The 27,560-nt window shown below is 37.5% G+C and overlaps 1 protein-coding gene across 15 annotated transcripts in view; it reads right to left on the bottom strand.

The window, feature by feature from the left end:
• The window catches only part of GOLGB1 (golgin B1), a 124,644-nt gene that overhangs the window by 16,189 nt on the left and 80,895 nt on the right, over positions 1-27,560 (bottom strand). For all 15 annotated transcript variants that reach the window (XM_071214756.1, XM_058295735.2, XM_058295740.2 and 12 more), the window contains 3 exons: positions 18,467-23,625; positions 6,615-8,526; positions 2,221-2,399 (listed from right to left, as the gene is read on the bottom strand). In XM_071214756.1, coding sequence (XP_071070857.1) covers positions 2,221-2,399; positions 6,615-8,526; positions 18,467-23,625 — 7,250 coding nt within the window. The remainder of the gene's footprint in view (positions 1-2,220; positions 2,400-6,614; positions 8,527-18,466; positions 23,626-27,560) is intronic.

The following is a 27,560-nucleotide window of genomic DNA, read 5'->3' as shown; positions in this document are numbered from 1 at the left end:
TATAGGGAAGAAGATGTGGCTCAAGCCCTTGGGTGCCCACCTACCACATGGGAGATCCTGGGTTCAGTTCCTGGTGCCTCCTAAAGAAGACGAACAAGACAGCAAGCTGACACAACAGGCTGGTATGGAGAGCTGACATAACAAAATGACAATGCAACAAGACAACACAACAAGATGACAATGCAACAAAGAAACACAATGAGAGACATAACAAGCATGGAGTGGAGGTAGCTCAAGTGACTGGGTGCCTCCTTCCCACATGGGAGGTCCTGGGCTCAGTTCCCAGTGCCTCCTAAAAAGAAGACAAGCAGACACAGAGATTAGACAGCAAGCACAAAACAATGGGGACAATGGGGGAGGGGGGTGGTGGAGAAATAAATAAAATTTCAGAAAATGGATTCCAACTTCAAATGTAAAACAAAATATAAAGAAAATACAGGAGAAAATCTTTAGGGTCGTCTAGGTGAAGAACTTTTAGTTGTGACATCAAAAGCATGATCCTTAAAAAAAAGTTCAATAAAATAACGTTCACCAAAATTAAAACTTCTGCCATGAAATACCCTATTGAAGAAAATGAAAAGATAAGCTATAGACTGGGAGAAAATATTTGCAAACCACATATCTGGCAAAGAATTTGTAAAGAACTAGAATATATCAAAAGTCTCAAAACTGAACAGAAAAAGAATAAACAATCCAATTAGAAAATGAGCAGAGCACAGGAACAAATATTTCCTTAAAGAGGACTATGGATGTCAAATAAGCATACAAAAAGTATTTTCACATTACTGGTCATTTTTTTTTTTTCAAAGTCTTTAGTTGGGTAGGGTTTATTTAATTTCACTTTTTTTAGGGGTGACTATTACATTTTGGACCTACAAATTGTTTTTTGTTTGTTTTTATTTATTTTTTTAAATATTACATTAAAAAAATATGAGGTCCCCATATACCCTCCACCCCCCTCACCCCACTCCTCCCACAACAACAACGTCTTTCATCATCGAGGCACATTCACTGCATTTGCTGAATATATTTTTGAGCACTGCTGCACCACATGGATAGTGGTCTACATTGTAGTTTACACTCTCACCCAGTCCACCCAGTGGGCCATGACAAGACATACAATGTCCAGCAACTGTCCCTGCAGTACCACCCAGGACAACTCCAAGTCCTGAAAATGCCCCCACATCATATCTCTTCTTCCCTCTCCCTACCTTCAGGAGCTACCATGGCCACTTTCTCCACATTAACACATCATTGGTCATTATGCAAATTAAAGCCATAGTGAAATATCATGACATACTTTTTAAAAACTACTAAAATAAAAAATAGTGATGATATCAAATGCTGGAGAGGACATATAGCAACTGGATCACTCTCATTTTTGCTGGTGAGAATATAAAAATGGTATAGCCATTCTGGAAAATCATTTTGTAGTTTCTTAAATAACTAAACATGTATTTAATATACAGCCCAGAATTTATACTCCTGGGCAATTATCACACAGAAATGAAATTTTTGTCCACATAAAATCCTATACATGAATGTTCATAGCAGCTTTATTTATAATAGCTAAAAAATAAAACAACATGCATCTCCTTCAATGGGTGAATGGTTAAAGTGACACATCCATACCATAGACTACTATTCAGTCATTTAAAAAAACAAACTATTGATACACACAATAACTTCAATGGATCTCAAAGGTATCATGTCAAGTAAAAAAAAAAAAGCCAATCTCAAAAAGTTATAAAGTATGACTCCACTTATGAAACATACTCAAAATGACAAAATTATAGAGATGGAGAACAATTAGCAGTTGCCAAGGGTAAGGGATGGGGGTGGAAGTGGGGATGTGACTATAAACTAGTAGCACAACATATCTGTGTTGATGGGACAGTTGTGAATCTTGACTGTGGTAGAGCTTATACTAATCCACACGTGATAAAAGTGCATAGAACTATACATATGCACATACTCAAATGAGTGCATATAAAATAGGTGAATCTGAATAAAGTGTGGGTTGTATTAATACTGATTTCCTGCTTTTCACATTGAACTATAATTTTTATAAGACATTACCAGAGGAGAAAATGAGGTGAAAAGTACATGGCACTTCTCTGTACTAGTTTTGCAACTTCCTCTGAATCTGTAATTATTTCAAAATAAAAAGTGAAAAATAAAAAGAACATGAAAATGATTAAGAAGCAGGCATTATCATACCTGAGCTGATGTAGCTCATGCTGCCAGGAGAGGTTTTCTTGCCTGAGTTCTTCTTGCATAATCTGAAATGTTTTTGTCTTGTCTTGATACTCCTGAAGTTGAGTTTTCAGCGGACGTAACTCAGTGATCTCTTGGTTAATCTTTAAGTATTGCTGCTGCAGATTCTTCAATTCCTTCAGCTTTACCCAAAGGGAAAGTAAAAGGGGGATGTATCACATCTTACCCAGCTCTTAGTCATCAGCAGTTCCTGCTAAGTGAATCAGATTACCAGCACCTAACAGTCCATCAACTTATCACTGAAACAGAGTTGCCAAGCTGACCATTCCTGTACCTTTACCTCTGCCCTGGGCCCTCTGCCCCAAGGTCCTAAGCTGACTCTAGATTTACAACTCTGACACAGGATGTATTAAATTAAAATTTCTTTGCAGGAGTAACACTAGAACCAGAAGTGTAATGACTGACTGGCCTTCTATTCAGCCATATGCCCTGGCTAGACTTTAAACTTCCTTACTTGGATATCAACCTAAACTTTAGCATAGTTGTTCTCCAGTTTGAAAAAGGCAGGGCCTCATGGTTAAGAGCACTTAGGCTCTGAAGTCGGATTTCCTGCCATTTCTTGGCTGTGTGACTCTATCCATGTTCCTCATACCCTCTAAATCTTCTCTTTTTTTTTAAGATTTATTTTATTTATTTCTCTCCCCTTCCCCCGCCCGCCCCAGTTGTCTGCTCTCTGTGTTCATTCACTGTGTGTTCTGTGTCTGCTTCTATTCTTGTCAGCGGCACCAGGAATCTGTGTCTCTTTTTGTTGCATCATCTTGCTATGTCAGCTCTGTGTGTGTGCGGTGCCACTCCTGGGCAGGCTGAACTTTCGAGCTGGGCGGCTCTCCGTATGGGGCACACTCCTTGCAGGTGGGGCTCCCCTATGCGGGGGACACCCCTGCGTGGCAGGGCACTCCTTGCATGCCTCAGCACTGCGCATGGGCCAGCTCACACGGGCCAAGGAGGCCCTGGGTTTGAACCGTGGACCTCCCATGTGGTAGGTGGACATTCTAACCATTGAGCCAAGTCCGCTTACCCCTCTAAATCTTAATTTCCCTCACCTACAATATGAAGATAAGCACAGTACTTCCTTCATAAGACTATGAGAATTAAATGAGAAAATTAATGTACTTCACATATTGTAATCTTTCAATAGTCAATGATGATGATGATGATGATGATGATGATGATGATGGACTTGCCTTTAATTAACAAAACTGCCTAGCTACATTCCAGGTATATCTTTAAGCCTTTTATCCCCAACACTTACCCCAAAGCTTGATAGTGAGAAATAATGGCAGGACATCTGAGCAAAGAGGGGGATGTTGACTAAACATCTTTCACCCACTCTGGAAACATCACTAAGCTACAATAAAGGTATTATTTTTTAAGGACAAAGTACAAGAACAGGAAGAATAACAGAGGAGTCAACAGTAACAAAACTTTGGAAGCTGAAATGCAGATGGATATGAGGTAACTGACTTAACATCTTAACCTTTTAACCAAATCTTAAACTGGCAGTAGGGAAAGCCAAGAACCAATTGGATTTACTCTGCAGAATCTCCAAAAGGCTCAGGAATTAATAGTACCAGGACTTCTGGAAAAGATGGTGATGGGGGTAGGGGAGGTGGTAGCTGAAATAAGGAGGATTCGATGAAAGCTGCTTAAGAAACAGTTGCATCCCTAGATCCTCTCCTCAGCTCCACACACTATTATATCAATAGAAAATTATGATTTTTATTCTTTAGAGAAGGTAAAAGAGAGGAGTCTCTGGATTAGGGACATTAGGCCCAAATGAAAGAAACTATATTGTTTCAAAGCAAGGGTGATCAAGTGAATGCATGCTTTCCGAATGCTGATGCTTTTCATCTACTCATCTCGGAAAATGCTGGACATGGGCTTTTAGTTTCCAGGTAGGAAATTAGAAGTCTTTTTCTGGAATACCTGATCAGCCTAAGAGGAACTAAAGATACAACACAGGGTCTAATAACAAAAAAGCTTGGCAAGATCACTCTCAATGAAACTCACAGTTGGCAAGCCCTATCCACAAGCTTTTTAGACCTTTCCCTTAAACAGAAACAGAAAACCAAAGATTAACTCTTACCTGAAGAATGGCTGACAAGAAAGTCAGGTATGAAGACAAGCTGGGAGAAAAGCATTTTGGAAGATTTAAAGATTAGCAGGGGATGGAAATAGGCTCAGACTTAAGAGAGAAAATTTGAAATTAGAAACATGATAGCAGAAATGAAAAATTCTAAAGAAAAATTCAAAAGAAACCTTTGAAAAACAAAACTACTACACTATTCTTGGATAGATAAGTGAAGAAAATACATCCATGAGGCAAGGGCAAAAAAGCAGTTCTTAGAAATTAAAAACATAATAGCAAAAATGAAAACCTTGAAGTAGGGAATATACGATGAAGGTGAGAAAAAAAGAAGTATTGCAGCAAGGGGGAAGGGACAGGAGAGGGGAGAGGAAGGAGGAGAAGAAACAAACCACACACAAAGGATCAGGAATCAGAATAGTTTTAGATGTCTGAACCACAGAGTAAGCTTATATTATAATTATAATTACATATATTATTTATGCAGTTCACTCATTCCTCTAGTTTAGATATTATAAATGTTATCCTTGGAATAGACCAGGTCATCAGAGAGCTGTGTGTCTGGGACTACATTTTAGTCCCTTTTAGAGGTAATTGTACTGAATGGCACATAGTTCTTAAGCTATATTCTTAAATCAAAGGATAGCTAAATAAAAACCTTGCAAAAAAAAACATTATATTCACTGTAAAGGATGTTCTTTCACAAGACAGAGTAGTCTTTATAGGAAATCACAGAAGAAATTTCTCACAGGTCTTAGTACTCAATAACTACTCTTGTTTTGAGCTGATGGTTTTTCTTTTTCATTTCTCCCTAAAATATAGACACAGCAATTCATGTACATAGTTTTGGTTCCCTCTTTCTGATGGCTGCCAGAAAGCTCAGAGCAAAATTAATTTTTTCACTGGGGATAATCCTAAAAACTAGAATTTTAAGATCCTGGGCCAGGGTCATATTTTAAAATGGGCTGATCTTTTTGAAACTCTATTTCATACTTGGTCTATTTCCTATAGACACTTGGCCTTGACAGAGAGCCTGTCATGAAAGTGAAGGCAGTAATGTAACAAAATTACTGACATGTAATAATGTAACAAAGTAACACTGACAATATAATGAACAAAATAACACTGACAACCTGGCTTAGCTCACATAGTTCCTATTTTTGCTTCAGAATCTTGATGAAGTGGAAACTTTCAAGAAAAAAAGACTTGAATTAAACTCCAGGTTCCTACAAAAAGCAGCAAAATTTCAGCATTAAGGAACCTTCTTAGGTTTCTCTCCTAGCAAAAAAAGCTAGGTATTAAAGGGAAGTGGGCAAATGGTTCAGCCTGCAAATAAAATTTTAGCTGAACTGTAAACTTATTTAAATTTAACCCATTTTAATTTTTTTCACAAATTAGGGTTGAGTTACACTAAGTATGAGGCAGGTTGAGTAGTTTCTATCCCTAATTTTACTGGATGATCTGTTACCAAACAGTCACTATTTAAAAAGCTCTAAGTGATCCCTAAACCTTTTTTCAATTAATGTACACAAATGCTGGAAACACTTACACTTCTGTGTTTGCACAGAAAAAGAAAGCATTTCTCTATCTTTAAGTCTTTTTATAATCATGCACAGCTTTGTGCAGAGGAAATTTGTGGTTTATTTTATGGTAACAGTAGATTTTAAGCAATTTATTTATTTATTTTTTATTTATTTCTCTCCCCTTCCCCCTGCCCCAGTTGTCTGCTCTCTGTATCCATTTGCTGTATGTTCTTCTGTGACTGCTTCCATCCTTAGCAGCAGCACCAGGAATCTGTTTCTTTTTGTTGTGTCATCTTGTTGTGTCAGCTGTGTGTGCGGCGCCATTCTTGGGCAGACTGCACTTTCTTTCACGCTGGGCGGCTCTCCTTATGGGGCACACTCCTTGCGTGTGGGGCTCCCCTAGGCGGGAGACACCCCTGCATGGCACGGCACTCCTTGCGCGCATCAGCACTGCACGTGTGCCAGCTCCACACGGGTCAAGGAGGCCTGGGGTTTGAACCGCAGACCTCCCATGTGGTAGGCAGACACCCTATCCGTTGGGCCAAGTCCGCTTCCCTAAAGCAATTTAAATGTTTCTGTGTTTCTGTGAGATGAAACAGAAGCCGAGCTATATACAGTACTGTCCCTGAGCTCCTACAGAATATCTAGAAGAATTTGTTCATTCTTTTCTATAGAAGTAAAGATCAGTTTTAAAAATATAAATCTGAAAGAACGAACTAGATACTTACTAGTCGATCTCTATCATTTTGGAGAGATGACATAGCTTTTTTTAAACTCTGTACTTCAGGTAGACCAGATGCAGGCTGGGCTGCAGACCACTGCCTCCCATCCTCTGTCTTGCGGAGTTTTTCTAGCTCATTTAAAAGATGATCTCTCTCATTCTGCAGACTGGCCATAGCTTTGGAAAAAGATTGTACTTGGTTGTACGAACCTTCTAATTGTGAGGACAAGTGAAGCAGTTGCTCATCTTTGGATAGGAGCTGTTGGTTAAGTTTCTCAAGGTGAGACAAGTTGTTATCCTCAGTGGAGTTCTCTGGAAAGGCAGTTTTAGAAATCATCTCTCTCTCTCTGCTTAAGAGACCATGTTCTTCTCTCAGATGGGCCAACTCTTTCAGACTGGTATCATATTTCCTTTTCAGTTCATCAAGCTCCTCATTGGCATGATCTCTACTATTTTGCAGGGAACTCATAGACCTTCCAAAAGACTGAATTTGTGCTTTGAGATCTTTATTTTCTTTGGTGACCATGAGTAATTTCTGTTCCATATCCACCAGTTCCCTTGCTAGCTCTGCCACCCTCTCTTCTGCTGTTTCGGTTTCATTTCGCATTATCCCTGCATCATGATGAAGATGCTTTAATTCTTTCTTCAGTTTATCTTCAATTTCTCCTACTTTCTTGGTAGCTTCCTTCTGAACACAAATCAATTCCTCTTCCAGCTCAGTAATTCTCTTCTGAGAGGACGACAAGGTAGTACTTAACCTCTGTACATCTTCTTCTTTTACTTTTAATTGGGTCTGAAATATTCTTAAGGTACCTTCTTCTTGCAATGCTGTCATTTGTCCCTTTAGTTGGGATACAGATATTTCTAAATTCTCAATCTCTTTAGATAAGCCTTGTTTCTCTTCCCGTAGGGCATTAGAGGACCTCTGCAGCTCCTCCTTCGCTTCCTCAGACTCTTTCAGCTTTCCTTCTAATTTAGCATATTCACTTTTCAGCTCCTTATTCTGCTGAAGTTGAGCTTCAAGGAGCTGCTTTTGCTGGCAGTCCTTTATGGAGATCACTTGGTTCAAGTCTTCTCTATATTGGATCAATTCTGCATCGAGCTTAGCATTCTCAGAATTGAGATCATCCATATGACTTCTCAAACATCGAATTTCTTCCTTAAGCTTATTATTTTCAGCAGCAGCATCTTGGATGAGTTGGTCTTTTTCCAAGATTACTGAGAGATGTCGCTCTTCCAGCTGCTGGTAGTCACTAACTATGCGGTCTCGATCGTTCTGGAGAGAAGACATGGATTTAACAAAAGAATCCAACTGAGCCTTCTGCTGCGTGCTTTCTTTTTTGGCAGTTTCCAGTGTTTCCAAAAGCTGATTGGTTTTGTCAATGGCCTTTTTGGTCTCCTGTTGTAAGGTAGTTTTCTCCTCTTCCTTCTGGGACAGCTGGTTTTCCAGTTCTTTAGTTTCTTTATCAAATTGCTGATGCAGCTCAGAAAGAGCTACTTGGATTGCTTCTTCCCTGGCAGAAAGCAGGCTGATAATCTTCTGCTCTTTCAGGTTTATTTCTTCATGGAGTCTGCTGGTCAACTCTTTGGAGGCCTGAAGATCAGTCTCAAGCTGTTCATAACTGAACTTACAATTTTGTATATCAGTCTCTTGCTGCTTTATGATCCCTTCCAAATGTTCTTTATTTTCTTTACATTTTTCAAAAGAGTTATTTAAATCATCTGACTGATCTCTGAGAACCTTAAGCTCTGATTCCAACTTAGCTAATTCATTCTGAGAACTGTGGTAAAGGTGCCGAGTCTCTTCTAGCTGGGACAAAAGTTCTTTGTTTTCTCCCTGTAGAGTATCACAGACCTTCTGCTGAAGTTGAACCTCTGTCTGGGCCTTGGACTCCCAGCTCTGCTTGTCATGTTCAAGCCTGAAAAAAAGAAAAGAAATAATTAATTACAGATATCAAGGGAAAACTACCCAATGCGTAAGGAACAAATACTAGAACATATGCTCCTAACAGATCTGCAAGTAAATCAATACTTTTTATTTCCTTGTTACCCAGGTATCATAATTGAAGGTGTTCATCTTTTTAATGAGGAGATAATAGTTCTCTTTATCTATAGAGTTGTGTCCTGAACGCTCTCTATTAAAAGTATATTGCTGGGAAGTGGATGTGGCTCAGGTGATAAGGCTTCCACCTACCATATGGGAGGACCCAGGTTCAATCCCTGGGACCTCCTGGTGAAAAAGAAGAAGAGAAAGCATGCCTGTGTGGCAGGCCAGTACCCATATGCTGAGCCAGTGCCTGCATGAGTATCTGTGTGATGAGCCAAGTACCCATGTGCATGCCCGCGTGGGTGAGCCATTGCCCACACAGTGAGCCACTGCCATGCAAGTGAGTCATGCAGCAAGATGATGACGCAACAAAAGAGAGACAAAGGGGAGAGTCAAAGTGAAGCACAGCAGAGACCAGGAACTGAGGTGGCACAACTGACAGGGAACCTCTCTCCACATCAGAGGTCCCTGGGATCAAATCCCTCTGAATCCCAGAGGAGAAAGATGAGAAGAAAAGATTGAGTAACAGATACATAAGATCATAGAGCAAATGGACACAGATGGCAAAAACAGCAGGACAGGGAAAAAAAATAAATCTTAAAAAAAAAAGTATATTGCACCTAAGGATTCATATATTGAAATCATAAACTCCAAAGATGTTGCTTATTTTGGTGACATGGCTTTTAACACTCTAAAAAGAAACACTTTTCCCCATTTTCTTTATTTAGCTTCACAGATGCTAATGTCTGGCCCTTTCAGGAATAATCATCATATCAGGACACCATGAGGAAACCTGTCTCATTAGAACAGAGGGTTCCAATAAGATGAAATGGGGCCTTCCAAGAAGATGGCATCGGAGTAGGGTGGCAGGGCTCAACTCTTACAAAAACAATAGAGGAAGGGCTAACGGCTGTCTGAGGGAGATACTTTGGGGGTCTGCAGACCAGAAGAGTGTTACACACCATCAAGAATGGGAAGGGACAGGGGAACAAAGAGGCTGAAGTGAAAACCGTGGGATAGTAGCCCTCATGGCCGGGAACAACACCCATTTCCTACCCTTAAGGTGAACAGCCTGGATAAAATCCAGGGCTCATTGCTGCCCACTGAGAGGAGAACAGATATCTTTCTCACTGGGAAGAAGGAGGGTATGTCGGAAAGCAAAGAGTGGTTTGTCTTTGGTGAGTTTGGCCAGCAGAACTTGTTTTGAATCTTGGCTCTAGTCAGACAAGAACCAAGTGGAAACTGAAAAGTGGAAACTGAAAGAAACATTTTCACGGTAAGGTTTACCAAAGGGCACAGTACGCTAGCAGGCCAGGAAACTGCAGGAAGTATAAACACTCTTTTGAGTCTTTCATGTCCCAGGCCCCTTTGATCTGATCTGTGCCTCATTAGTGGATCCCTGACCCTGCTGTGATCACTTAAGCTAGGAAATCTTAAAAATTTAGAGTACGTTGAACAAAAATCAAAGAAAAGCCATCAAACAAAACCACTAGGCAAGAGAGAAACTGACCATCAGAGTAAATTTACCAACACAATCAGATGCCTAGACATCAGCAAAAAATTACAAGTCACACTAAAAAACAGGATGATATGGCCCAGCCAGAGCCAAAGGATCAAATAAAAAATTCTGATGAGGGAGTGGAGGTGGCTCAAGTGATTAGGTCCCTCCCTCCCACATGGGAAGCCTCAGGTTCAGTTCCCAGTGTCTCCTAAAAAGAAGACGAGCAGACTGCAAGCTCAAATAATGAGCGGGGTTGAAATAAATAAAAATAAGTAACTCTTTTAAAAAATCCTGCAAGACAGAGAGTCAGTTAATCTATCTTTGTGCATAGCTCCTAAAAGAGATAAAGGATATTAAGAAGACGCTGGGTGAACATAAAGAACAATTTGAAAGCCTGCAAAGAAAAGCAACAGTTCATGGGAACGAAAGACACAATGGATGAGATTAAAAATGCATTAGAGGGAAGTAGACTTGGCCCAGTGGTTAGGGCGTCCGTCTACACATGGGAGGTCCGCGGTTCAAATCCCGGGCCTCCTTGACCCATGTGGACTGGCCCATGTGCAGTGTTGATGTGCACAAGGAGTGTCGTGCCATGCAGGGGTGTCCCCCGCGTAGGGGAGCCCCACGCACAAGAAGTGCGCCCCGTAAGGAAAGCTGCCCAGCACGAAAGAAAGTGCAGCCTGTCCAAGAATGGCGCCACATACATGGAGAGCTGACGCAACAAGATGACGCAACAAAAAGAAACACAGATTCCCATGCCACTGATAACAACAGAAGTGGACAAAGAAGAACATACAGCAAATAGACACAGAGAACAGACAACTGGGGCGGGGAGCAAGGGGAGAAAAATAAATAAAAAATAAATTTAAAAAAATGCATTAGAGGCATATAATAGCAGATTTGAACTGTTTGAGGGCAGAATAAGTGAATTGGAGGACAGACATCTAAGCTTGGAAAGACAGCAGAAAATAAAATGAAAAGAATGGAAACAATGGAACAGGGTCTCAGAGAATTGAATGATAATGCAAAATGCACAAACCTACATGTTATAGGTGATCCAGAAGAAAAGAACGAAAAAGGACAGAAAAAATATTTGAGAATATAATAACCAAAAACTTCCCAATCCTTACAAAAGACATATATATCTATATCCAAGAAGAACAATGCACCCCAAAGAGAATAAATCTGAATAGACTGGTTCTGAGACACCTACTGTTCAGAATGTCAAATGCCAGAGATAGAGGATTCTGATAGCAATAAGAGAAAAGCAATGCATCACATACAAGGGAAGTTCATATGACCAAGTGCTGATCTCTCTCATCAGAAACCATGGAGGCAAGAAGGCAGTGGGGTATGATGTATTTTAAGCAGCTGGAAGACAAAAATTGCCAGCCAAGGATTCTTTATCTGGCAAAATTGTCTTGCAAAAATGAGGGTGAGTTTGAAGTCTTCACAGAAAAACAAGAACAGAGTTTATTACCAAAAGACTGGATTTACAGAAAAACAAAAACAGAGTTTATTACCAAAAGACTGGATTTACAAGAGACACTAAAGGGAATTCTGCAGTCTTAAAGGAAAAGATAAGGATAAGAGACTTGGAGAAGAGTGAAGAAATGAATAATAAGCAAATAGAGATGGCTCAAGTGATTAGGTGCCTCCCTCCTATATGGAAGGATTCAGGTTTGGTTCCTGGTGCCTCCTAAAGAAACAAGGAAGACAAATAGACACAGCAAGTGCAAACAACATGGGGGTGGGGAGAAAATAAATAAATAAAAAGAAATGAATAATATTAGAAAGGGTAAATAAAAGGGTAAAAAAAAGAAACAACAGTAAGATAATGGAGAGTCAAAGGATAAAATGGACAAAGTAATTAATGCCTTTACATTGAACATGAATGGACTGAACTCCAAAATTGAAAGATATAGACTGACAAATGGATTAAAAAATATATGAGCCATCTATATACTGTTTCACCTTAAATTCAAGGACACAATCTGGCTGAAAATGAAAGACTGGAAAAAGATATTTCATGCAAACTGTAACCAAAAAAAAGATCTAGAGTAGCAATACTAATATCGGACAAATAGATTTTAAGTACAAAACTGTTGTAAGAGATGAAAAAGGTCATTAAATATTAATGAAGGGGGCAAATCACCAAGAAGCAATAACAATCATAAATATTAGTGGACCTAATGTAAGTGCCCAAAAATACATGAAACACACTGAAAAACTGAAGGGAGAAAGAAACATCTCTAACATAATAGTCGGAGACTTCAATACATCACCCTCAGCATCTGGACAGAGGATAAATAAGGAAACAGCTTGAATAATACGATAAAGACCTAGACCTAACAGACATTTATAGGACATTACACCCCAAAACAGCAGCGTATTACATTCTTCACAAGGATAGACCATTTGTTAGGTCACAAGACACATCTCAATAAAATTTAAAAGATTGAAATTACACGAAGTTCTTTCTCTTATCATAATGGAATGAAGCTAGAAATCAATTAACAGGTGGAAAAGGGAAAATGCACAAATATATGGAGATTGAACAATACACTCAATCAGTGGGTCAAAGAAGAAACTGCAAGAGCAATACATAAATATCTCAAAATGAATGACAAGGAGAACAAAACATATCAAAAGCTATAGTTTTTGATATGTAGGAAAATGTGGGTGGGGAGGGAGGGCATATGGGAATCTCTTAAAATATTTACATAACATTTATGTAATCGAAAGCTTCCTTAAAAAATGAAATTAAAAAAAAAAACCTATGGTATACAGTGAAAGCAGTGTTGAAAGGGAAATTTATAGCCCTCAATGCTTACATTAAAAAAGATAAGCTAAAATCTTAAGACGTAACTGCACACCTGAAGGAACCAGAAAAAAGAACAGGAAACTAAACCTAAAACAAGCAGAAGGAAAGAAAAATTATAGCAGAAAAGAAATAAAATTGAGAACAAAAAAAACAAAAGAGAGAATCAACAAAACCAAAAGCTGATTGTTCAAGAACATCAACAAAATTGGCAAACCTTTAGCTACACTGACAAAGAAAAAAGGAGAGAATATGCACTAAATAAAATCAGAAATGAGAGCGGGGATATTACCACTGATCCCACAGAAATAAGAGATAAGAGAATATTATGAACAACAGTACCTCCCAAATCTAGGCAATGCTGATGAAATAGACACATTTCTGGAAACACAAACAACTTACACTGACCATAGTAGAAACAGAAGACCTCAACAAACCCAATCCAAGTAATGCAATTGAAACTGTCATCAAAAACCTCCCCAAAATGAAAAGCCCAGAACCAAATGGCTTCATGTGTGAATTCTACCAGTCATTCAAAGACAATCTAATACCAATCTTGCTCAATCTCTTCCAAAAAATTAAACAGGAGGGAATGCTAACAAACTTATTCCATGAAGCCAAAAACACCCTAATCCCAAAGCCAGACAAAGATACTACAGAAAAGAAAATTACAGAAAAATTTCTCTAATGAATATGGATGTAAAAATCCTCAACAAAATACCTGTAAACCAAATCCAAAAGCACTTTAAAAGAATTATACACCACAATCAAGTGGATTTTATTTCAGGGATGCAAGGGTGGATTCATGTAAGAAAACCAATTAGTGAAATATACCACATTAATAAATTGAAGGAAAAAAAACCCACAAGATCATTTCAATTGATACAGAATAGGCATTGGACAAAATATAGCACCCTTTCTTGATTAAAAACACTCCAAAATATAGGAATAGAAGGAACCTTTTTCAACATGGTAAAATGCATATAAGCAAAACCCACAACTAACATTGTACTCAATGTTGTGAAAGACTAATAGCTTTCCTGGGAACAAAACAAGGACGTCCACTGTCTCCACTTTATTCAATATTGTGCCAGTGGTTCTAGCTAGAGCAAATAGGCAAGAAACAGAAATAAAAGGCACCCAAATACAAAAGAAGTAGAACTTTTGATATTTGCTAATATGATCCTATACTTTGAAAATCCAAACAAAGCTTTTAGAACTAATAGACGAGTTCAGCAAAGTGGAGGGATACAAAATTAATATGCAAAAATCAGTAGCACTTCTATATACCATTAATGAGCAATCTGAGAGAAAGTCAGAAAAAAATTCCATTTACAATTGTGACTAAAGGAATTGAATGTTTAGGAACAAATTTAACTAAGGATATAAAGGACCCGTATTCAGAAAACTATAAAACATGCTAAAAGAAACCAAAGAAGACCTAAATAAATCAAAGGACATTCTGTGTTCATGAAATGGAAGATAAGATGTCATTAAGATGTCAATTCTACCCAAAATGATTTACAGATTCAAAATAATCCCAATAAAAATGCCAAGGGCCTTTTTTACAGAAATAGAAAAGCCAATTATCAAATTTATTTGGAAGGGTAAAAGACCCTAAATTGCCAAAATGTCTTTTCAAAGAATAATGAAGTTGGAGGACTCTTACATCCTGACTCTAAAGCATATTACTTAGCTATAGGTGGTAAAAAAAACAAAACAAAACAAAAAAACCAGCATGGTACTGGCATAAACAGATATTGGCCAATGGAACCAAATTAAAAATTCAGAAACAGATCTCATATATACAGTCAAGTGATTTTTGACAAGGCTGTCAAACCCACCCAGGTGGATCAGAATAGTGTATTTAACAAATGGTGTTGGGAAGACTGAATATCCATAGTTGAAAACAAAAACAGCTTTTTCAAGGAAAACGCAGTCACTGTAGCAGCCGTGCTTCAGCTCCCCAGTCCTCCTGACTCACCGCTGTTCACTCCCGCCAAGGAACAAGTCAGTCAGGAAGCCACGCTGCAGTCATGGCTTTTAAGGACATCAGAAAGATGCCCATAGAAGCAGAGGTAGCGATTCACCACATTAGAATCACCGTGACCAGCCACAACATGAAAACTCTGGAGAAGGTGTGTGTCGACTTGATTAGAGGCGCAAAGGAAAAGAACCTCAAAGTGAAGGAACCAGTTGGAATGCTTACCAAGTCTCTAAGAACCACTACAAGGAAAATGTCTTGTGGTGAAGGTTTAAAGACTTGAGATAGTTTCCAGATGAGGATCCACAAGCGACTCATTGACCTGCACAGTCCTTCTGAGATTGTTAAGCAGATTACTTCCATCAGTATTGAGCCAGGAGTAAAGGTTGAAGACACCATTTCAGATGCTTAAGTCATTTATTTTAATAAATATTGTCAGTTGCTAATACAAACAAAAAATCAAGAGGACCCCTATCTCACACCCTATACAAATATTAACTCAAAATGGATCAAGGATGTAAATATAAAAGCTAGAACCATAAAACTCCTATAAGAAAATACAAGGAAACATCTTCAAGATCTTGTAGTGGGTGGGGACTTCTTAAAATTTACACCAAAAGCATAAGCAATGAAAGAAAAAAATAGATAAATGGGACCTCCTCAAAATTAAACATTTGTGTTTCAAAAGAATTTGTTAAGAAGGTGAAAAGGTAGCCTACTCTTAGGAGGAAATTTTCGGAAACAACAAATCTGACAAAGGTCTGATCTCCATGTTATACAAAAAGGTCATACATCTCAACAATAAAAAAACAAGGAATCCAATTTAAAAAGGGGCAAAAGACTTGACCAGACATTAAAAAGGGGCAAAAGACTTGAACAGACATTTTTCCAAAGAAGAAATACAAAGGGCCAAAAAGCACATGAAAAGATGCTCAATATCACTAGCTATTAGGGAAATGCAGATCAAAACTACAGTGAGATATAATTTCATGCCTTACAGAATGGTCATTATTAAAAAAAAAAACAGAAACCTACAAGTGCTGGAGAGAATATGGAGAAATCACAACACTCCTTCACTGTTGATGTCAATGTAAAATGGTGCCGCTTCTTTGAAAGACAGTTTAGCAGTTCCTTAGAAAGCTAAATATAGAACTGCTGTCTAAATATATTTGGAAGAATTGAAAGCAAGGAAATGAATACACACTTGCACATAGATGTTCACAGTGGCATTTTCTACAATTGCTAAAAGATGGAAATAGAGCGGTGTCCATCAAACAATGAATGGATGACATACATACATAAGATGGAATACTCTTCAGATGTTAAGAAGAAATGAATTTGGGATGCATATGACAATATGGAAGAACCCTGAGAACATGTTTAGTGAAATAAGTCAGACACCAAAGGACTAATAGTGTATGGTCTCACTAAAATGAACTAAATATAATGAGTAAACTATAGGGTATAGGTTACTAGGAGATAGAATGTGGGTTGAGAAGGGGGAGTGGATCCTGAACGTATGTAGAATGTTTAACAAGGGGGGTTATAAATGTGGGAAAATGTTTAGAGGTGCTGTTAACACATGATAGTAAGTATAATCAACACTGCTGATTTATAAACGTGATTGTGCCTGAAAGGGGTATTCTGGGGAGGTTAATGTCAATTGAAAGAAAGCTAGAAGATAATCTAGGGACTGTATAACATAGTGATTTCAGTGGTAGATGATGATTATGCTTAATAGTACAAATACAAAAATGTTCCTCTATTATAAGGTGTTAAGAATATACAGATACATGGGAAAAAATAGAACTAATATAACATATAGACTATGGTTAACAGCAATATTGTAATATTTTTACAGCAATGGCAAAGAAGGTACTATATCAATGCAGAGGGCCAATAATTGAGTGGGTGTAAGGGGGTACAGAATTTTTCCTTTTGGATTAATGAAAATGTTCTGAAATGGACTGAGCTGATGACAGCACTACTCTACGATGAAACTGAGAGCCACTGAGTATACACTTTGGATGGACTAAACAAAGCAGGGGACCATATAACACCCATATAACACAGTGAACCCTAAGGTGAAAGATGGACTGTGGTTAACATATTAAAATGTTCTCTCATGAACTACAATAAATATAAAATGCCAATGCATGGTGTTAATAATAAGGTAGCTATGGACTATAGATGACAGTAATAGTATAATGATGTTGTTCCATCATTTATAACAAGTTTTTCACAACAATTTAAGGCGCTGGTGGTAAGACAAGGTATGGGAATCCTGTATGATATGCATGATTGTTTTTTTTATCTCACAACTTCTCAAATAAACAACAACAAAAAGAAATGGGACAGAAAAAGGAAGCTCCCATTTTTGACCCTGCCACACAAGAGAGAGGACTCGAGGATCACTAGCAGACAGTGCTTCAACACCTAGCCCCCAAAAGGCTGGGCCCATGGAGCAGCTCAGGGCTGTAGAGATGCCTGATAGCCCACAGCTGAACTCGGGGAAGAAAGTAGGAGGCCCGGAAAGAGACAAGCCCTATTCCTGGTTGCCCACAGCTGCGCTCCATCAGAGGGAGGATTTTCAATGGCAGGATGCATGGCAATGCATTTAGCATATAGAAATCATCAAGATGTGGCAGGATATTTGCTCTTTCTAGTGTTCTGAATAAAACATCTGCTATTTACCCAGCTCTTCAGAAAATTGACAGTACACTTCCTGAATTATTTCAGTGTCATGGAACTGCAGATGAGTGAGTTCTTCATTCTTGGGGTGAAGAGACAAACTTAATGCTGAAATCTCTAGGTGTGAGCATAAAGTTTTAAAGTTTCCCAGATGTTTATCATGAGCTAAGCAAAGCCAGCTAGAAAAATTGAAGTTGTGGATTCTTAAAAAGCTACCAGGAGAAATGGAAAGGCAAAATGAATGAATTGAGAATAACCTGGGTAATGTCTTTGTGAAAAGTGATTTTTACTGCCAAATTATAATTTCATAAATGATAATTAAAATATTAAGATTAAAAAAATTAAAAAAAGAAATGGAGGCATGCAAAAAGATGGGGGACAATGTTAGCTTTTGAGCTTACAAAGTGACAATATAATTATATTAATTATAATACAATTATTATAACTCTAAGAGGTATATGCAGTATGAGTTGATGCAGGATATGGAGAAGAGAAGAGACCATTTAGGAGTCTAAGGAATAATTTGGGAATACTGTGGTCAACATCCAGAAAGGGTACTAGAAATGAAAATGAAAAGGGAGAGATCTAAGAGCTCTCTCATTAGGAAGAAAAGAAGATAAAAATTTTTCATGTCAATATAAGTTGTAGCAGCAAGTTACTTGCCAGAGTGAAAAAAGAGTAGGAAGAGATAAGAATATCAGATCTCCTTTAATGGAATTTAATTAAGCCAAAATTAATTCCATAATCTGAAAGGAAAAAGAAATAGTTCCTCCAACTAACCCTGGAGAAGCAAAGAAAATTTATCATTCATTTACCTGGAAATGTTTATCTTCAGTTCCTCCATATGGATGGACATCTGCCTAAGTTGGTCCTTTAGAACATTGCAATTCTCCTCTTTGAGTCTAATTTCTTCCTCTTTGGTTTGAATTGCATCACTGAACTTCCTCTCCCATTTCTTTGCTTCATCTATCACCCTATCTCGATCATCCTGGAGGGAAGACATACTCTTCGTGAAAGCTGCAAGCTGGGCCACAGTACTGTCCAGGTTATACTGAAGTTGCTTAACTTCCTTGTCTCTCTGGTTCAAAGTAACCTGAATCTCTGCAAATGTCTCTTCCAAGTGGGTTTTTTCTCTTTGCAAAACATCCAGTTTCTCTTGAATATTCTTATTCTGTTTCAGGTGTTTATCTTCTGCCTGCTGCAGCCTTCGCTCAAGATCTTCATCCTTCTGTTTCATTTGGCTTTTAACTAGTTCTTTATTTGCCTGAAGTTCTTTTTTCAACTTGAGATTGTCTGCTAGGACTCTTGCAGCTTCACTTTGAGTGTCATCTAGCAATACTTTGAAGCTAGCTAACTCTTCTTGTGCCTTCTTGCGGTGCTCTTCTGCTTGAGCCAGATTTTCTTTGGTTATCTCCAAATCTTTTTGGGACTCAGTTTGAACAAATTCTAGAGCCTTAACCGTTCTCTCCAGAGCACTGATTTTCTCTTGATATCTGATGCAGTCCTTCTGCAATTGCTTTACTTCTTGCTGTTTTTCTTTTAACAGTTCCTGAAGTTCCTTCGCATGGCTTTTATTGCCTGGTCCTTTCTGAGCACCTTGTATTTTTTCCAAATATTCCTTTCGTATTTCTGATTCTACCTTAGTTTTTTCCTTGACTAATTGCTGTTTCTCTTCTTCCAATTCATTCATACACTTTTTAAGGTTTTGCATTTCAGATTCCAGGAGCTCATTTTTTATTTGGGCATCTGTAACATCCTGATAATAATTCCCAATGCTTCCATTAAGTTCTGCTAACTGATTCATAAGTCTCTCTTCCAAATCATCTTTTTCTTCTTCTGCTGTCTCCTTTAATTTGGTAACTTTGGAGAGTTCTTCTTGGGTCTGCTGATTTAACAGGTTCATTTTGTTTACTTCTTCCTGAAGCATTTTCAGTTCACCATCCTTTGCTGATATTTGACTCAGCAAGGCATTTCTCTCATTTTCTAATGCCTGACTAAATTTGTTTTCTTTCTGCTTCTCCTCCTCTAATTTAGCAATCCTTTCTTTGAGCTGATCAATCTGCTGAAGGTAGTTATTAATTTCATCATGTGAGCTTATATTTTCACATATGTCAGAATTTACCTTGGCACTGTGCTCTGATTGGAAGGATTCTGAATATTCAGGCCTTGTGCTCATATTCAGAGAGTCTTGTTCTTTAGCCTCATCTGGCACAGACTGTATTGCTTCAATAATATCTGTTTGGTTATTATGTTTCTCTGTGGTCTCTAAGCTAGCTTGTTTGGATAAATTATCATCTATCTGATGCCTTAAATCTTGAACCTCTTGACTCAGAAAGTTCTTCTCGGCCATTAAATCCTCAAACTCTTTACAAAGGGTTTTATATTCTGCTTTGACCCTTTCAAGTTCCTCCTTCAAGCTGGAATTGGAAGAAAGAATTGCTTCCATATGTTCTTTAGAACCTCCTGCAGGGTGTATCTCTGCTTGAAGCCGGTCATTTTCTTCTTCCAGCTCTAGGATTTTCTGCTGTTTAGATTTAGCAAACTTTCTCATCTTTTCTTTCATTTCTTCCATTTCTTGTTCGGCTTCCTGCAACTGCTTTTCTGCCTCTTTCTTGTTTGCTTCAGTGCTTCTTAACTTGCCATACAGTTCTTGCTTTTCTTGCCTCACAGTTTCTACCACATGGTGAATCCTTTCTGCCTCATTACTAACATTCTCATAGGACTGCAGAAGAACTTCATACTCTTTTTGTAGCTCCCTGTGTTTCTCTTGCCACTCAGTGATTTCTGCAATCTGAGAACATTTCAAAGCATCAATTTCCTTTACTAGGTTTTCCTTGTCTTCAGTAAGACCCTCTAGAGCTAGTTTCAAACTTTCACAAGAGCCACTGAGACTTTGATTTTCTAGCAAAGACCTGTCCATTTCTGTAATTAATTTGTCTCTTTCTTCCTGAAGAAGAGCTAACTTTCCTAAGACTATATCTTTTTCTTTATTTTGAGCAGAAATTTGGCTTTCCTTATCTGCCAGAGACTTTGTGAGGTGTTCAATGCCATCTCTGGCCAAAGACAACTCCTCTTGGAGACCTTTGTTTTCTTTTAATGCTTCTTTTCGGGAAATAAGGGCAGCTTGAAGTTTCCTCTGTAATTGTTGCTTTGCTTTACTTTCTTCTCCAATCTCTTCTGTTTTTTGCTTCATTTCACAATTTTCCACTTTTAAGTGCTTTATCTTCTCATCATATTCTTTAGCTTGCATTTCCAGCTGTGTATGTAAAACTTTAATTAACTCCTCTTTTTCTATTATGTCTATCTTCACTTTAGTAAGGGTTTCCTCTTTCTCACTAAGCTGTCCAGAAAGGTGGCTAACTTCTTCTTCCTTCTTATTTATAAGTCTTTGCAGTTCATCTAGTGCAGGCTGTAATTCTCTGAGATGCTCTAACCTAGCAACTTCAACTTGGCTGCTTTCCAATTTCAGCTTCAGGTTTTCTGCATGGGCTTCAGTTTCACAGGTTGCTGTCTTCAGACTCTGGATCTCTAAATCCTGTTTACTTATCTGCTCTTGTAATTGAAATACTTCTTCTGATTTTTTAGTAAGCTCACTCATTGTAGAACTAACCTTCAATTCTAACTCCTCTTTCTCAGCCTCTAATTCTTTCAACTGGGTCTTAATCTGGGAAACAGAAGTATCGCACTGCAGAGCATTGGCCTCTGAAATAGGTTGAGCAGGTTGTTGTTCTGTGGCTTTGAATAAAGGTTCTTCTAAACCTTGCAAGGGAGAGCTTGATTCTTGCTGGTTAGTGCCTGGTGGGAGTTTTCTGACTATAGACTCCCCTGCTTGAATCTGGAGTTGCCTTAACTGGTCTCCAATGTTCTCATTTTCCTTGCTTTGCTTATCAAACTGTTCTTGCAAGCAATTATAGTCATCTTTCTGTTGCTTTAGCTCCTCCTTAAGATGCCTTTCCTTCTCCTGTGCCTTTTTCAGAATCACCTTGCGTGAGGTTAACACTTCCTGTAGCTTCTTTTGAAGTTGTTTCTTTTCTTTTTCAAGGTCCAGTATCTTTTCTTCCAGTTCTGGTTTCCAATGTTCTCCACTACCTGCACCAGCTGGACTGATCGCCACTGTTTCTTTTACAGGTGCTACTGAGTCTCCATCACCTGCATCCTTGTTACCTGTGGCTAACTTCTGGATAACTGCTTGGTTTTCAATGATTTCTGCTTGGAGCAAATCTATTAGGTTTGTCTTATCTTGCAAGTTCTGATTCATCTGTTCGACCATAGCCTGTAACTGTTCTTCAGCAGCCACCTTTCCTTCCAAATCCCTTCTTATATGCTCTAGCTCTACTTCTTTTTCAGATATTGTCTGTTTTAAAGAAATTTCCCTATCTTGACACTTAGAAGACAAACATATTTCTGCATTTTTGTTCTCTTTGTTTTCTTCAGTTTCAGTCTTCTCACTTCCATTAAGTGGGATCTCTTTCTTAGATTCATCTCTCACTTTGGCCAATTCCTCTTCTAATCTACCGACTCTTTGTAGAAGTTCTTTTCTGTTAATTAGAGCTGCCTGGAGCTTTCTCTTTCTCTGTTCACTTTCTTTCTTTAGAAGGTCTATTTCATGCTGAAGGTCTTCTTTACTTATTAGCTCTGATGTGTGCAACTCATCATAATTATGTTTAAGGTCAGAGACAACTTCCTTATCTTCTTCCACCTGCTCTTTTTTTGCTTCTTCAGCTCTGGATAATATATTCAGCTGTTCCTTTAGAGTCTTGATTTCAACTCCAAGAGAAAACTTCTCTTCATTAAGTTGAACCACTTTCTCAGTCATACTAAAGCTGATTTCTGTCACTTGCTGATTCTTCTCCTCAATGGTTTGTTGGAGGAGTTCCACATCTCTCTTTTTCTCTAATAAGAGTTGATCCATTTTTGCTATTTCAAGTTCTTTCTGTGAAAGAGCTTGTGAAAGTTCTTTCATCCTATTTGAGATATCTCTCACATGTTCCTTCCCTTCAAGCACTTCACCTTCCTTCTTCTGCAGCTGGCTTTGCAAGCTGCGTATCAGTGTACTCTGTTCAGAAAATTGAAGCTGCACATGATCCAGTTCATTCTGTAAAACTTCAATTTTCACATCTTTAGATTTAGCTTCAATGCTGAGACTGTGGATCTGTTCAGTAAGCAGGTTATGATGAGTAGTTTGGCCTTCATGGTCAAGTATTCTTTGCCTTTCTGCTTCTGTAAGATTTGCTTCCAGTTGTTGTACCTGAGCCCTCAGTTCCGTTACTATGCTAAGTTCCTTGACCTGAGAAAGAAGCTGGTCTCTTTCTTCAGATAAAGCAGTGAAAGCACTGCTGGTGTTTTCAGCATTTTTCTTAAACTCCTCAATCAGCTGGGTTAGGTTGATTATTTCCTTGGCTTTCTCATCTAAATTTTTTTCATAGATTTCTTCCATTTTATGAAAGCTCTTCTCAAGCTCTGAAATTTGGCTTTTTAACCTTTCCATTTCATCCTGTTTACACTCACTGATATCTGGTAAAACAGAAAGGGATTTATCAACTGCAACCTGCTTTGTTGATTCCAATTCCATTCCAGCATCTGTTAAAGATAATTCCTTGGATGTTCTATCTTGATGTTTAAGGTCTGCCTGCTCTTCTTTTTCAATTGCTGAAAGACTGCTCTCTTCATCTAGCCTTAAGGGAAAACCGTGCTCTGTATCTTCAGGCAATACTTCCATTCTAACAGGAGCTATTCCCTCACTCTCTTTCTGTTTCATTTCTATCTGGTCAATAACCTCAGCATCTTCCTCAGTTCTTTTGCCCTGGAGCTGCAGTTTAAGAAATGCAATTTCCTCTTGAGCTTCTTTCATTTCCAATAATAAAACTGATAATTCTTTATGTTTCTGGGAAAATGTATTTTCTAGGACATCTTGCCCACTTTCCTCAGTAGAAGAGCTGTTTTTGTTGAGCCTGGTAGTATCGTCTGAGGTGACCTATTTTAAAAAAAAAGTAAAAAGCCTTAATCACTTGTTTTATAAAAACAAAGAGCCTAATTAGAAACTGGTATTTGGACCATTTCCAATTTCAGTCCTCCTTCCTACCAGAAAAATGCTAAATATTTTTAAAATCAATTTTTCTCAGATTAGACATCTCAGAGCACCCTGTCAATCCTAAACTGAGGTCAAGCCATGCTTATAAGACCTAATGAAATCTGGAATGGATTTTCCAAGTATTCCTTATTTGGAAAATTTTTTTTTCATATTAAAAGTCCTATTTGTTCTTCCTAAGAATTGCTTAAACATAAAAAGAGAAGCAGGAAATGAATTAAATCTTGGTTTCAATCCGTATCAAGGAAGAAGTTATGGGATTCCTTTTCCTAAACTATCCAGTGAAATGAGAAAGTTACAACTATTAGATAAGATAGCCATTAACAGAGAAGTAGATTACCAAAATCTTATTTCTCTCATTGTGTTTTTTTAAAACAATATCAATGAATCTCATAATGATAAATTTAATTGACATTTTACTAAATGAATTTGGGGGCAGCATACACAATGAAATCTCCACCTTTGCCAATATTCCCTTTTTTCCCCAGAAAAGAAAATCATAGGAGTATCAAATAATGTAGTGGTCAAGAGTACAAGCTCTGCAGCATCACTGCCAGATTCACATCTTAGCTCTGTCATTTACTAACAAAAACTGGCAGATAGTAAGTACTCAATGAATATGAGCTATTACCTTGGTATCATTCTCATCCACTTAGTAAGAAAAATATATTCACAGTTTTAGAATTATTCAATATTTTAAGAATAGTTATTTCATCATTTTTCATAACCATTATTTTCAATCATTTAAAATTCTTTGCTCTCTGCATTACTCTTTAGCATACTCAAATTTCTAGTGATCAAACTGCACATAGTATTCAATACAGGGGAAAAGTTCCCTTATAATTTCTACACATCCATCCTTACATATGCTAAAGACCTGATAAAGGAAATATATTAATTTCTGCCAGAAGACTTCAAGGTAACTAAATTCCTTTTTATTTTCTTTCTTATCCTAAATGTTCCTATTTTCTCCTATTTCCTCTTTTCTATATGTCATGCTATTTCACTTATGCTCTTCCATCCCCTTGGTCATGCCCTCTGCTGCTCCCCACAATACCTACAGAGAGTTCTATTAACTACAGTTCCTTATGTATAAAGAATCAATGATATCCCACATTAAGAGTGCAGAGAACTAGAGAACTTTGCTCTTTCTGGACACTCTCATTACTCTTTCTCCTAATACTGGTTTTCCCCTTTTGGCTGAGCCTACATTTTCTATGAAAGATCTTATTTTCAGGATTTTTTTTTTTTAGAGAAATTCTATGTTTACAGAACAATCATGCATAAACAGAATTCCCACATACTGCCCCACCACCAACACCTTGGATTGGTGTGGAATGTTTGTTAAATCAATGATAGCACATTTTTATAATTTTACTTTTAAATAAGGTCCATGATTTAACTCAGGGTTCACTGTGCAGTGTAGATCCATGGATGTTTTAAAAATATTTATTCTGCTACAATATAAACAATCTAACATTTCCTCATTTATTCATATTCAGATATATGTTTCAGTGCTCTTAAGTTCAAAATGTTAATGCTACTATCACCACCATCCATTACCAAAACATTTCTATTATCCCAAATAGGAACCCCATACAGTTTATGCCTCAACTTCCTATTCCTTAATCCCACCTCTTCCTCTGGTAACCTATATTCTAGATTCAAACTCTATGAGTTTGCTTATTATTTCTAATGAGTGAGATCACAAAATAATTGTCCTTTTGTGTCTGGATCACAAAATATTTGTCCTTTTGTGTCTGGATTATTTCACTCAACATGAACTCTTCTAGATTCATCCACGTTGTCACATTTATCAGAAATTTATTCCTTTTTATGACTGAATAATATCCCATTGGGTGTGAATACCACGTTTTATTTATCCATTCACTGGTGGATGGGCACTTGAGTTGCCTTCATCTTTTGGTAATTGTGAATAATGCCTTTGTGAACATCAGTATGCAAATAACTGTTTGAGTCCCTGTTTTCAATACTTTTGGTGTATACTTAGAAACTTGGATTGCCAGGTCATATGGTAGTTCTATCCTTAGCTTTCTGAGGAACTGCCACACTGTCTTCCATAGGGGCTGCACCATTTTATACAGCACCAGCAATGAATGATTGTTCCTATTTCTCCACATCCTCTCCAGCACTTATTTTCTGTCTTTTTATTAGAAACTATTCTAATGGATGTGAAATGGTATCTTACTGTGATTTTGATTTACATTTCCTTGTGACTAATGATGTTAAGCATCTTTTCATATGCTTTCTGGCCATTTTTCTTTGTCTTTTTTTTTTTTTTTTTTTTGTAGTTATTGTTTTTGTTTTCCTGGCCATTTTTATATCTACTTTGGATCCAGTCTTTTGCTCATTTCTTAATTGGAATGTTTGTCTTTTTGTTGTTAAGTTGAAATATTTCTTTATATATTCTGGATATTAAACCTTTATCAGTTATGTGCTTTCCAAATATTTTCTCCCATTTTGTACAGTCCTTTCACTTTTATGATAAAGTCCTTTGAGGAACAAAGGTTTTCATTTTGATGAGGTCCCATATATCTATTTTTCTTTTTGTTGCTTGTGCTTTGGGTATAAAGCATAAGAGACCATTGCCTAACACAATGTCTGAAGATGTTCCCCTATGTTTTTATCAAGGAGTTTGATAGTTCAAGGAGTTTGGTAGTTCTATATTAAAGTCTTTGATCCATTTTGAGTTGATTTGTACAAGGTATGAGGTAGGGATCCTCCTTCTTTATTTTGCAAATGAAGATCCAGTTTTCCCAGCATCATTTGTTGAAGAGACTATTCTTTCCCAATTGACTGGTCTTCACCACCTTGTCACAAATCAGTTGGCCTAAAATATGAAGGTTGATTTTTGAGCTCCCAATTCTTCTCCATTGGACTATATGTCTGTCTTTGTGCCGGTACCATGCTGTTTTCATTCCTGTGGCTTTTATTAAGATGGGGAAACTCTTTCTTCTTTTTTAAGATGGCTTTAGATATTCAGAGCCTTGTACCTTTCCATATAAATTTTATGATTGGCCTTTCCATTTCTGCAAGGAAGGTTGTTGAAATTTTTACTTGGACTGCATTGAGTCTATACATTGCTTGGCTAATATTAATATCTTAAGTATTTCAATCATTGAGCCTTAGATGTCCTTCATTTATTTAAGTCTTCTTTAATTTCTTTCAGCAATGTTTTGTAGTTTCCTTTGTACAAATCTTTTACATCCTTGGTTTAGATTTATTCCTAGATATTTGATATTTCAGTTGCTATTGTGAATGGAATTTTTTCCTTGATTTCTTCTTCCAAATGTTCATTGCTTTTGTGTAGAAACAGTACTGGTTTTTGGGTGTTGATCTTATACTCTACCACTTTGCTGAACTCATTTATTAGTTACAGGAACTTTGTTGTAGATTTTTTGGGATTTTCTGTATATAGGATCATATATTGTGCAAATAGGGCACGTTTTACTTCTTCCTTTCTAATTTGGATGCCTTTTGGGGTTTTTTTTTGCCTAATTGCTCTGACAAGAACTTCTAGTACAATGTTGAATAACAGTGAGCATCCTTGTCTTGTTCCTGATCTTAGAGGGAAAGTTTTTAGTCTTCCACCACTAAGTAGGATGTGCTGTGGGCTTTTCATATATGCACTTTAACGTATTGAAGTTTCTTTATTCTTAGTGCTCTAAGTGCTTTTACCATGAAAAGATGCTAAATTTTATCAAATTCCTTTTCTCCATCAGTGGAGATTTTATATATATATATATAAAATCTTTTTCCTTTATTCTATTAATGTGGTGTAGCAGTTTGATATAGTTATG

Source organism: Dasypus novemcinctus, chromosome 4 (assembly GCF_030445035.2).
Source record: "Dasypus novemcinctus isolate mDasNov1 chromosome 4, mDasNov1.1.hap2, whole genome shotgun sequence".
Lineage (NCBI taxonomy): Eukaryota > Metazoa > Chordata > Mammalia > Cingulata > Dasypodidae > Dasypus > Dasypus novemcinctus.
The sequence above is the reverse complement of the archived record's forward strand: the minus strand, read 5'-3'. Positions and strand labels throughout refer to the sequence as shown.